At 32.7% G+C, this 13,525-nt stretch overlaps 3 protein-coding genes across 4 annotated transcripts; 1 reads left to right on the top strand and 2 right to left on the bottom strand.

Moving 5' to 3' along the window:
- Positions 1 to 701: 701 nt before the first annotated feature.
- On the top strand, positions 702 to 1,942 carry LOC131619795 (uncharacterized). The gene is made up of 2 exons (XM_058890853.1): positions 702 to 958; positions 1,078 to 1,942. The coding sequence occupies exons 1-2, from the start codon at positions 702 to 704 to the stop codon at positions 1,940 to 1,942; spliced, it is 1,122 nt and encodes a 373-aa protein (XP_058746836.1).
- Positions 1,943 to 4,952: 3,010 nt separating this feature from the next.
- Positions 4,953 to 6,131, bottom strand: LOC131617948 (uncharacterized). Its single transcript, XM_058889217.1, has 2 exons — positions 5,759 to 6,131; positions 4,953 to 5,275 (listed from the first exon to the last, which is right to left on the bottom strand). Exons 1-2 carry the CDS (start codon positions 6,070 to 6,072, stop codon positions 5,251 to 5,253), a joined length of 339 nt encoding a protein of 112 aa, XP_058745200.1. The 5' UTR covers positions 6,073 to 6,131; the 3' UTR covers positions 4,953 to 5,250.
- Positions 6,132 to 12,450: 6,319 nt separating this feature from the next.
- Positions 12,451 to 13,249, bottom strand: LOC131617945 (uncharacterized). 2 transcript variants are annotated; one of them, XM_058889215.1, is made up of 2 exons: positions 13,001 to 13,249; positions 12,451 to 12,906 (listed from the first exon to the last, which is right to left on the bottom strand). In XM_058889215.1, exons 1-2 carry the CDS (start codon positions 13,096 to 13,098, stop codon positions 12,663 to 12,665), a joined length of 342 nt encoding a protein of 113 aa, XP_058745198.1. In that variant the 5' UTR covers positions 13,099 to 13,249; the 3' UTR covers positions 12,451 to 12,662. The 2 variants fall into 2 exon arrangements, with proteins under 2 accessions (XP_058745198.1, XP_058745197.1); XM_058889214.1 differs by having other exon boundaries at positions 12,459 to 12,915; positions 13,001 to 13,177.
- Positions 13,250 to 13,525: the final 276 nt, after the last annotated feature.

Genomic DNA, 13,525 nt, shown 5'->3' with positions numbered 1-13,525 from the left:
GTCCGCCCCGTTTACTTACGAATTGGTGGGTTGGCAGGCCGGCCCGTCAATTTTTATGTTTTTTATTTTACAATTTAATTTACAACATAATTTACAAAAATTTTAACTATTACCAAAGAGGTCGATAAAATATTTTTTTTAATAAAGCACAATAAAACTTCAAGCCCAATAAAAAAAAATGTATCAAAATAAATTAAAAAAACGATACATATCATCCTAATCCTATTTAAAAACTAATTACTAAATGAACTCAATTAACTACTATTTTGTGAGATGTTTTGTGGATTTCTATAGAGGGGCTTTTTTATCTAAAGCTATTATCTCTTCTTTCTTGACTTTGGTTCCTAAATCTTCTAATCCTTTAAGGTTGGAAGATTATAGACCGATTTGCCTTGTAGGTGTTATTTATAAAGCTCTATCAAAACTTTTGGCTTGTAGATTGAAGAAGGTCTTAAATTCTATCATCTCTCCGTGTCAAAACGCCTTTGTTCCGGGAAGGCAATTGTTAGATGGGGTGTTGGTGGCAAATGAAGTGGTGGACTATGCTAACAAGAAAGGTAAAAGTTGTCTTCTTTTTAAAGTTGATTTTGAAAAGGCTTATGATTAAAGTAAATTGGGGTTTTCTTAGATTCATGCTTAGAAAGATGGGGTTTGGAGAGCGTTAGATGAGTTGGGTGGAGGCTTTAATCTTTACTAGTAGTATGTCGGTGTTGGTGAACGGTAGCACAACAAAGGAGTTTGAGGTTAAAAGAGGTTTGAGACAAGGAGATCCTCTTTCTCCTTTTCTTTATGTCATTGTAGCGGAAGGTCTCAAGGGGTTAGTGAATAAAGCGGTGGAAAATAGGAATTTCTTAGGTTTCAACATAAATGGGAAGTGCAACATTGATATTCACCAATTTGCGAATGATACTTTGTCGGTTGGCGAAGGAAGTTGGAATCATATTTGGGCAATCAATCGGTGTTGAGGAGTTTCGAAATTGTTTCGGGCTTTGGCATTAACTACCACAAAAGCAAGTTAATTGGTATTACTATTAACTCTAATTTTTTGGAGGTTGCCTCTTCTTTTCTTTCTTGTAGGTTGGAGGATAAAAAAATCACTTTTCTTGGCATTCTTAGTGGGGCGAATCCGAGGAGGTTGGAATCTTGGAGAGGCCTTGTGAACAAATTAAAAAAAAGATTGTCTTCTTGGAAGGGGCATTTTCTTAGTTTTGGTGGAAGGATTACCCTCCTAAAGTCGGTGTTGAGTAGTCTTGCAATTTTCACTCTTTCTTTCTATAAATCTCCGATTGGAATCATTAAGGAGATTACTAGGATCCAAAGTAATTTCCTTTGGGGTGGTTCGGAGGAATTGAGAAAGATCCATTGGGTGAGTTGGAAAGCGCTTTGTCTTCCCGTCGAAAAAGGTGGCCTTGGTTTTAGAAGAGTGGGAGTCGTTAATGAAGATCTTTTGAATAAATGGAGGTGGAGGATTCTAGATGAGGAAAAAGCATTGTGGTATAAAGTGTTGAAGGCTCGGTATGGAGATATTAATTTGTTGGTAGCAAATGGTGAGAGAGGAGGCAAGAGTAGAATTGCTAAATCGGCTTGGTGGAAGGATATTATATCTTTGGTGAAAGAAGCTTCGGAAGACATTTTTGCAAAGAAGGAGACTTTCATTGTAAGTAATGGCTTTTCGGTCTCTTTTTGGCTTTCTTCTTGGCTTCCTTGTGGTTGTCTTCGGGATCTTTTCCCCTCGTTATTTTCTTTGTCCCGTTTGAAGGAGGCTTCGTTGGGGAGCATGGGTGGTTGGATGAATGAGGTTAGAGAGTGGGGTGATTTGGGAATTTCTTATCAAAACATCCCCGGATTTACGGAAGCGATGTTTTCTTTGCGGGAAATTTTGCTTTCTTTTTCTCCGCTTTTGGAAGGGAAATACAAGGTTGTTTGGAAGAATGAAGTGTAACAAACTTTTTCGGTAAAGGGATGTTATGAGTTCCTCTCTTCTTCGTTTATCCCTTTAGGCCCGACGAATAAGTTTGATAAGGCTCTTGGTCTTATTTGGAAGATGGAAGTTCCTCTAAAGATTAAAGCTTTTGGTTGGCGGTGTTTTATCGATAGGCTTCCTACTAGAAATATGCTCGCTTTTCGAGATATTCTTTCTAACTCTACCGATATCTCTTGTGTTCTTTGTAGAGCGGTTCCCAAATCTTCGTCTCATTCTTTATTTTCTTACTATGTGGCCGGTTTAGTTTGAAAGGAAGTGGCTGGGTTGATTGATTTTGTTGATTATGAAACGGTTAATGTTATGGAAAGTGTTTTGAGGTGGAGTTCTTTTTGTAAAACTAAGAGAGTCAAAAAAGGAAAAGAAGGATGTATTTGGCTTGCAACCATTTGGAGTTTGTGGACACTAAGGAATGGGATTATCTTTAGAGAGGAGACTTGGAACATTTTGGATGAGGTTTGGAACATCAAAGCGTTGTTATGGAAATGGTCTTTTATAGGAAATATTACACATACCAATTGTAACTTCTATGAGTTTTTTAAAAACCCTTTGTTTTACCTCTCTTAGGTTTCATTTGGTGTGTAATTTTTCTTTTTTCCGAGTAGCTTTCTCGGCGTTTTTGTAACCGAGTTTTTATCATCAATGAATCTTGCTTACAAAAAAAAAAATTCCACAAGACAAACAATAATAACAATTACATTGCATAATACATCACAATGAATAAAATAGTAGCGCATAAAATATAACACCTAACTTTTTTCACTGTTTACATCATATAGACTCTGATATTGACTGATTCCTTAATAGATCCTAAATTTGTCACACGTTTTACACTAATCAAGTCATTCCTTTTCATAAATCAACATCTATTTTTAAAAGAAAACTTGTGAGTTAATGTATTGAGAACTTCATGATTATGCATGCCATACAATTGTTCTTTTACTTCATGTTTTTCCAATCAACACATGTATTAGAAAGTTATAAAATGAACACTATAATTTGTATGTATAATAATTTAGGATACAATTCAATCAACATAATCTTAAGAGAAGGGTGTTGTTTTTACAGTTATAGTTGTTTTAATTTTAAGGAAAAAAGAAAAAGTTTTAACAAAAAGCCCGCAGGCAAAATCCAACCCGCCCCACATCGGTCCGCCTTGTTAAGCGGGTTAGGCGGGACAGACCAACTTAAGGTACTGAGTCGATAATGACGTGGATATTGTTTAAGTATGAAAATGACGTGGATATTATTTCAAATTGTCAGCTCATATAATGTCACGCCACGTCATTAAAATTCTACACCAAATTGGCTGAGGGACTAAATCCAAGCAACAAACTTAAAATATGGACTAAAATGGTGGTTTTGAAAGTGGGGAGATCAAAATCAAAAAAATAGCTAAATAGAGAAACCAAAGTTACATTTAAGCCAAATTTAACCTTCGACCTTCATATATAATCTAGAGACATCCATCTGTTACATTACAAGTATTTAATACCACTATTTCTGAAAAAACCTACTTCCAATCAACAAATTTTCCTAATCATCTCCTCTAGAGTGTTGAGCATCCCATAATCAAAATAATGAAAAAGCGTGATCTTAAGACCGGTCTCGAAACTCTAGCTCAATCCTATTTGCACGCGTGACTACATAAACTTGGGGAAAATTATTCTAACTAGTCAAAGCCCAACAAGATCGGGCTAACTCTAAAGGCCCAATCCAAAGCATTCACGCTGAAGAGCAATGAACATAAACTTGGGGAAAATTATTCTAACTAGTCAAAGCCCAACAAGACCGGGCTAACTCTAAAGGCCCAATCCAAAGCATTCACGCTGAAGAGCAATGAACATGTGGAGTCTCATTGAAAGGCTCACTATTTGATTTGAGTTACTTATCTATTATCCTTATCTGAGTTACTGGTCGATCAAACACCTTCAAATCTAATCAGACAGTCTCCCACAATTTACATAGGATACAGTTTTAACCGCTTATCATATATAAGTACTTGTCACACGTCATAACAAATATTCATTCATTCTCACTAACTATATCAAATTACATATCTCTGGTCTTATTGACTTAGATGTTGGAGTAATAATCTTCCAAGTTCATCCTCATACTATCGCATCAAAGGTTCGTACTGCTGCATCGAAGAAGCCTTTTTCTACCTATCAGTTGTTCTGCTATGGAACATGTCACGTCTTAATATAAAAATTAAATGCATGGAATTGATATAAGCATGTGGATGTAAAAAGACAAGATCAATTTTAAAAGGAAGGTCAAACATATGTATGTATAAAAAAATCACTTCTATAATTTTATTTATAATTTTTTGGTGAATTCTTATCTATTCAACTCAAAAAAAAAAAATTGATAGGTAATACACTAGAAACAACAAGCAATTGTATTTTTTTTAATAAATAATTAAATATATTAAATTAAATAACATCTTGTGATTTTTTTTTTTTGATAGCTAATAACATCTTGTGATTAGTTCAAGATATATTATGGAAAAAATGTTCCCATTTTTTTTTAAGGTGGGGAGAAAGAGAGAGAAAGATGTTTTATATAGAAATAGAAGCATTTATTATTAAATCTTTATATAATTAGGTGAAAGTGAAGTTAGAAGATAAGAAGAGAAAAATGAACATGATTTGGCTTTACCATAAAGTGGAAAGTTGAAAGGAATTTATTGGTTTTCAAAAATAAAAGATCAAAACAGTCACAGTAGAAGCTAATACCTTATCATCAACTTGTGTAGTACATTTTTTGTGTCACAAGTAACTACAAGATTCAACATGCCAACAAACAATCACCACAAATTGGTATTTTCATATATACCAATTTTAAACTAAGCAAATTGTTTCAAAACTTTATAATCATATAAAAAAATTAAAACTCTTGCCTATATTGATTCATCATAAAAAGAAGTTTCCTATGTAAATATTTTCATGCAGTCACGCAGTTGGGACATTGTAAATTGTCCAATCTCAATCTAATAGTTTAAAATAATACATGTTTGATATTGATTATATAATTTTTTTTATATTTATTATATAATTTTTTTAACGGAATTCGAACTTAAGACCTTTAAAACACAAACTAAGCAAATCCATGAAATACTAAAATTAAATTTAGATCGTCAGATCTAAATCTAATGGCTACTATCTATGATAACGTAACTGCATTGCCAGGCAGCAAATCATGATCCATCATACTTATCCATAGAACAAAACATGAACAGTGAACTATAGCCAGGTGAAACTGAAGAGTTATAGATGTGTTGAATGAAAGAACCTGCAAAAGTTAGTAAGCTAGCTAGGGTTGAACAGAAACTTTGAATTATTCTCCCAAAAACTGTGACAATACAAATGAGAGGTCACAGTTACTTTACTCCTATCATAGTCAAACCTTTGCACCACATCTCACTCGATCTTATCCGTGAGTGTTCATAAATAATATGAAAAACCAAAAACTATATGTGTGGTTTTCTTAATATTTGTATATACATTGAAGCAGCAGTTATTAGTTATTACATACTAATACTACTACTAGTATATAAATCTTCGTATCCACATAACAAAATAAAACAAATAAAATACACACATAATTATACATTACTCTTAAATTTACTACCTACTATAATTAAACACTAAGTTCATATATGTACAAAAGTCACGTACACCTATCTAATACTAGTCTAATACTAATTCGTTATTATTATTCATTTATATAATATAGTTTTTTGTTCAACACATTACATCCTTGAGAAGCTTGTACCTGCGTGTGGCTTGTCTCGGTGACGGCACTGGACTCTTCCTTTTCTGATCCGAACCCTTCTCCTGCTTCAATATTTTCTCTCCGGGACAGCCAGAACTATGGTTCATCGTCACTTTCATCGTCGGTTTCTTTGAGCCAACACTGCTTTTACCTTTGCTTTGGCACCAATCGCACTCTTCTATCTCACTTTGTTCTCCATACAAGTTACTGCAATACGAGTGTTGGAATCGGTGGCGACATTTGTTACATCGGAAGAGTTTGTCAGTGAAACCAACATCACCACACATGCAGCACACGATTTCATGATCCACCATACCTAACTAACTTTCAAGATAGAAAAACTCAGAACCAAAATTACACAGAGAGAGTGAGAAAGTGTATGTATATATAGCAACTTTATATGAGTCGGTTTGATAAATTAATAATAAAAAGAATTTAGAAAATAACAAAAGCATTTTGCTTGCAGTCCTTTTCAGTTAAGGCAGGCTAAGGAAACCTTAAAAAAGAAATATTTTAAAATATTTGCTCCTATGGCTACATGCCTACATCTATTCTTTCTTCTTTTTTTTGTCCACTTGGTTGGTTTTGGTAAGTTTGTACCATCAATCAAAGTCGGTTTGTATACTGATCACAATCACGCTCCACGCATTGTCTCAAACAAAACAATTTATATTTATTTTTGTTTTTTGTGTTTGTACTATAATAATGACAAAAATGAGTGCAAGTGTAAATTAGTATAAACGTGTTAGAACAGAAACCGACCAAACAACGATTCCACTGGCCCAACATTAGAGTTTATATATCATCCTCTTCTTTAGGTTCTCAATTCAAGGATGATGATGTTTTGCAACTACAAGCAAGTGCTTTGAATATTATAAGCTTGAAAAGGAAATTACAAAGATATGCTTTATTCAAAGTTTAGACGATGACACATTATCTCTCCAATGCAATTACAAGCGTGTTTAGAAATTAATGCTCGTTGTTTATAGTTATTGCGTCTCTTAAAAATGTCATACTTGAACAATGTACTTCTTAAAAAAATATTAGATGCGTTAATTTTAATGATAAATATTATAAGTGAAGTCTTATCTATTCAATTCAAAAAGTTGGATAAAATTACCTTCAATGTAAAATGTTTTAGAAACAACCAAAAAGTATACTATTTAATAATTAATTAAATAAGATAATACTAAATGATGCAATGTGATTGGTAGAAGGTACATTATCCAATTTTTTGTAATGGATAGAGAAGTTGTCATTATAATATCTTTATTGTAATAGATTATAGATGAATTGAATAACGTAAAAATTAAAAAATGGAGAATATAGGAATGAAAAATGATAATAAATGTTGTATTGATATAGTAAAAAAACAATTATTTTAAAATAAAAAATATATATATAAAGGAGACTTTTTTTATGATATAGATGAAGTAGCTTTTAAGGTAATTGCATCATTGCATGTATAAAAAAAATCATATTATCTTTTTGTTGGAACAAATTTAGTTTTATATATATAATTTTAAGTCTTGATCGTAACAAAGTATAGAGAACATGATTTTGTTCACTAATAGGTTTATTAAGTGTGCTTAATCTTAAGATAATGAAAATAGACTCTAGACTCTGCATAAAGCAGACTCTAGACCCTGAACAAACAAAATTGAAAAACGAAGAAGTGTTCATCTAAAAATCAATCATTTGAATAATCAAGATAACGCCTCTACATCAAACAATTCAAATTAATTCTGATAACTCAAACCTTAATTTCACTAGACTTTGAAGCATTTGCCCTAATCGATGTCGGAGTCCCAGGTTGATTCAATGAGATTATTGATCCACTTTAAACAGTCAAAGACGTCGCCACGATGTTTAACGTAAACATATTAATGTCAGACGAATGTGAAGCAATAGTGGTTCCTCCTGAGGGTTGTTCTACCTTTGGGTTAGTGTTTTTAGGATTTATCATTTTCTTACCACTTCTTAATCTCATGCACATTCAATGTTTGAGAAATGGTATATGAAAACATGCGAAAAACTATAAAATTATAAACTTAACACAATGAGTCCTACCACGTGTGCCAATTTGTTTGCACATATTTTTGACAAACAATCTCTAACCTCTTATTAAAGTTAACTTGCAGGATCGACTACAAAATTCTAGAACTTAGTATTAAGTTTCAAATGATTTTTTGTGTTTGAATTGGATATGGAAACTAGATGAAAACTAAGAAATACAGATAAAAGAAGCAAAGTAAAAACAATTTGACAAAGTAGAATGCAAGATTAAAAACAGAAACGTAAATTGCTTTGAATTGAAAGTGGAACGCATGTATACCTTTTTAGAAGTTGCTCGTTTCTCTCTGATTACGGATATTTTGAGCTTTTCTTATAATGTTACAAAATGCGACCTCCAGAACTGGATGCAAAATCTACTTATATAGACGTACAAAAATAATTGTTACTCATTCGACTAATTACAGTTTGCCACGTAACCATTCCATGCAAAAATTACTTTTGACAACTTCCCCGCGTCATTGACAACTGATTGCACTAACTGGTCATCTCAATGTACTGTCTAATTTTTAGTCCATTGAATGTAAAATTTGATTAAGTCCTCACATGCTCACCTACATATTTCGACTAATTTCTCCACACTTCCCCATCACATACCCTTTGACGGCCTCTATTTCGACTATTCTCTTTATCTCTTCTGACTTCAAAACACTTGAGCTTTTATTTAGGCTATCATACTTTGGTCGAAATTTTTTTACCAACAAATACATACTCATTTAAATAAAAGAGAACTAATTACATGAAAAATAATATTAGTAGATGAGTGGAAAATGACAAAATTAATTTTATATTTTTTTAAGTTAGTAGATGGATGGAACAAGACAAAATTAATGCATATATAACTAAATATTTAATTAATGAGGTGAAAGTGAAAATTAGAATATTAGAAGAGAAAAGTGAATATAATTTGGTTTTACCATAAAGTTGAAAATGGAAAGGAATTTATTGGTTTTAAAAAGAACAGGTCAAGACGGTCATAGTAGAAGCTCATACCTAATCATCAACTTGTACATTTTTTGTGCTACAAGTAACTACTAGTATAAGATTCAAGAGGCCAACAAAGAACCACCACAAATTGGTAGTATTTTGATATATCCTAGTTTTTAACTTAATTAAACTATTCCTAAAGTTTATAATTGAAAAAAGAAATAGAAATCTTGCATATTGATTGATCATACTTATCCATTGAACAAGAGATGAACAGTTGGCTATAGCTAGCTGAGACTGAGACTGCAAAGTTAAAGATGTTCAATGAATGAATCTGGAAAAGTTAGTAGCTAGATAGGGTTGAACAGGTCCTTGAATTATTCTCCAAAAGAAGTAGTAAACCTGAATGCACTGCATTCAGTTTTGACGACACAAATGAGAGGTTCCTTCCTACCATCATAGTCAAACCTGTGTACCACATCTCACCTTTTATCCGTGCGTGTTCATAACAATTAGAAAAAAACAAAAATCAAATATTTGAGATTGTGGAAATAGACACACGGTGTTAACATCAAATAGTGTTTAAGAACTATTCATTTGATATGCATTTTTAATTAATCAACTTTTTTTTTCATCTCAATTTTGGCATTCTAATACAATAATCTCCTGAAATCCATGTATGGTAATTTATTACACGTCCCAATTGAGACGAGTTCAGAGCTGGATAAATTGAGTCAGAGATTAGAAAATTCAATCAGGAAGAATTTCTTCAAGTAACATTGATGAATATTGGAGCTTCATCAAAACACGAGACACCTAATTATAATTCTCTAAAATATGTTCTATTGTTGGATGTGATCGGATGTCTCAATGCAACGCGATCAGACGTAGACAGTTTCAATCCAAGGACGTATATAAATCTTGTCACACGCCATGTGCAAGTATGATCTTATTCAAACCCCAAAACCACATTTCTAAAACCTTACTTACTTGAACGTTCCAATGTTAACTAAGCAGATTCCTCTCACTAGCAGCGGTCTGCGAAAAAAATATTTGATCCAGCAATTTGAGTCACCTCCCAAGTACCTACATGGAGGGCATTAGCAGACCTCATTGTTCTCTTCCATTGATGGGGATCGTTTAGTAAGGAAGAACTAGACGAGAAACATTCAATTGAAAGTTCGTCGAATTCTCAAACAACAAAAGAAAGAGAGACTCATCCTATGATTCTAAGACACCGAGAAGTTTGAAGGGGTTCCTAGAAGGACGCTTCCATTAGTGGTGACCGCTGGCGTGGACCACCGCACAATTCTGAGAATTCTTATTGATTATGAAAGTTCTTGTGACGTCATGTACGCTAATGTGTTTGTAGGATTATGAATTAGCAAATAAGACATCACGCAATAAGAAGAAAAGAAACTTCAGGCGTTCGATGAGTATGTTACTCACCCATGCAGTACTAAGAAGAAACAAGAAGACAATGAAGATCTGTTTCTTAATAGTCCCTTATGAAAACGTTTACAATTGCATACTAAAAAGGTCTTTCCTCGCAACGTTGAGCTAATAGCCTCCACGATCCACCTAAAGATGAAATATCACAATTACTTTGAGAAACCACTTACCATCCGGTTGACTTGGGAGAAACCCTCCTGATTCACGAGACAGTTTTAAGAGATCTTCATGCAACTGTCCTCACTCTTAGAAGGAAGATAAATGAGACTTCCTCCCTCGCCATCAACATAGTGGATCATGATATACACAAAGACAAAGTAATGTCAAGTGTCGAACACTACTACAAATAACACACCTTAATTATATCGCAAACAAAATGACTTTTTTCTCAACTAAACTGGCGAGGTAACGAAGGGTAACATGATAACTTGTTACATTACCCTTCAGATTTTATGAAACCGAAGTTAGAAAGCAAATGGTCATTAGTTCGATCACTAGCAACAGCAACTTTTAATTTTCAAAATTATTTAGCGCACGCCACAAACCTCTCGATTTTAATTAATAACCGAGGTAATAACAAAATGTTTTACCTAAGTTTTTAATAATAACAGGGGTTAAATCTTGTTTATTGTCATATATATAATTTATTTTAAATCTCATTTTCACTGGCCTATTTTAAATCTTATTTTCACTGACTTATATCATTGTTTACACAAACTACAAAATATGTGACAGAATCGGCATATATTATATCGTTTTAAATCTTGTAAACACAGAAGAACAAATTATCATTATTTTCAAAACCAAATGTACAAATGTATATTGTTCTAATCTTGACAGAATACACATGTAAAACGGGGTCAAATAACATTCTTTGTTCTCTTTCAACTTGTCTTGTATGTAAACAAGGATATGGTTTACATTCGAACCACGAGGCATTCCAATGTGTGATAGATCTAAGAAACAATACTTTGAACACATAACTCATGCAAGAACCTGCTAGAGTCAAAATTGTATTAAAGTACAAGAACGTATAATATAAATAGAAATCAACATAAAAATTATATTTACAAGACCCTAATTTATAATACGAAATTGTTTAGGTATACATCTCCCTTAAAAAATTCCTCAATAAAAATCTTAGAAAGTACGAATAACTGTTCTGGATAAAATAAGCGAGTTTATTGATTTTCTTTGTCGTCCATACACAAATCTTAGTTGTTCATTTATTGATTATCAAAGCTCAACACATTAATCCCCAAGAAACATTAATGACCCGTGTGAAACCGTCACAACAACCATTCAGAACGCTAACGTCATACTACATATCTAGATCACAAACATACAAAATATTGAACATTAATAATGAAAATATTGCAATTGAAAAAAGTGAAACCTCAAAAAAAGTAAAAAAAATCTTTGTGATGGATTGCATAAACAAAAAATAGTAGGTTGAAAGTTTATGTTCTTATCATAATTTCTTCTTTTTACATGATAATCTAGTTTCCTTAACTAACATTTGTAGAATGATAAGTCATTGAGAAAATCCTTCAAATAACGAACATTCAACAACTTTCAACATTTGTTCTTCTTAGATCTAGTTCTTTCGTTAAATTATGAAAAATTGCATTTCAATAAAAAATTAATATATATGAGTTGTTGGAGTTCGAAGTCATGTGTTGTACACTTTACCCTCCGGTTTTAAAGAAACCGGGGATAAAATTACAAACTTTTTATAGCACATTTCTTTACCCCGCCATTGAAATCGAGGTAAAATCTCTTTTTCAACTGAGGTAAAATGTATTTTTTATATTAATGTGTGCGTACTTTGGATATAACCAAATCCATTTGCACGAGCAAACAAGGACAAAATTGTCTTCATGTCTGAACAAGCAACTACAGTTACAACGTCATGCTTTTTGACATGAAGAATTTGGGCCGACCTATCAAAGAATGATGAACTAGATATTTGATAATGAGATCGTAGAAAAGTTTGACATATACATGAACGATATGATCGTTGAGCCTAAAAAAGAAATGCAACATGACGAACAACTCACTAGTAAAATATGAGGCTTAACCTTGAGAAATACACTTTCGATATTAGAATTTTTTTTTTTTTTTGAGTTTTCACTTAACCGAGAGAGACATAGAGGCTAATCTGGAGAAGTGTGAAATGGTGATCAAATGAAAGCTTAGCATATACATTGAAGAGAATGATCAAAAGTAGACAAGGTTGTAAAGACTAAAGAGATACATTGAAGCAGGAGTCAGTCACATAGTGATACTATTATAGATCTTAATTTGTATTCACATGAGAAAATAAAACATAAAATACACACATAATTATACATTACTCTTAGATTTAGTACTGCTATAATTAAACACTAAGTTGATGTATATACAAAAGTCACGTACACCCTATCTAATACTAATACTATGATGGATCTGTTCAACACATTACATCCTTGAGAAGCTTATACCTGCGTGTGCCTTGTCTCGGTGACGGCACCATACTCTTCCTCTTCTCCGAACACTTCTCCTCCTTATGCTGCTTCAATATTTTCTCGCCAGAACATCCTGAACTACGGTTGATCGCCACTGTCACCGCCGGTTTCTTGGAGCCAATACTGTTTTTCCCTTTGCTTTGGCACCAATCACACTCTTCTATCTCGCTTAATTCTCCATACAAGTTACTGCAATACCTAAAATTAACATTAATTCATTATTATGATTTGAGAATAATTAATAGAAGAAATAAAAGAAATATGTGATGAATGAATGGCTTACGAGTGTTGGAATCGGTAGCGACATTTGTTACATTTGAAAAGTTTGTCAGTGAAACCAACATCACCGCACATGCAGCACACGATTTCATGATCCACCATAGCAAATTTTCAAGATAGAAAAACTAAGAACTTAAACAACATAGAGAAAGAGAGTGTGTGTATATATAGCGATAAATTTATGTGAGTCGGTTTGATAAATTAACAATATGAATAAATAAATAAAAAGAATTAACAAAATTACAAAAGCAGATAAGCAACCACAGGTTCTTGTTCTTGTAGTCCTTTTCAGTTAAGGCAGGTTAAAGGAACCTTAAAAAAAAGAAATATATGTTAAAAGACATTTTTGCCCCTATAGTTTACCCCTATCTTTCTTTCTTTATACAGTTTTTGTCCACTTGGTTGGTTTTGGTAAGTTTGTTTTGTAAAATCAATCAAAGGCGGTTTGTATACTGATCACAATCACGCTCCACGAACTGTCTCAAACAAAACAATTTATAATTCTTTTTGATGCTTTTTGTGTTTCTTT

The sequence above is a fragment of the Vicia villosa genome, linkage group LG7 (assembly GCF_029867415.1).
Source record: "Vicia villosa cultivar HV-30 ecotype Madison, WI linkage group LG7, Vvil1.0, whole genome shotgun sequence".
NCBI classification, from domain to species: Eukaryota; Viridiplantae; Streptophyta; class Magnoliopsida; order Fabales; family Fabaceae; genus Vicia; species Vicia villosa.
This window is presented reverse-complemented; position numbering and strand designations above follow the sequence as displayed.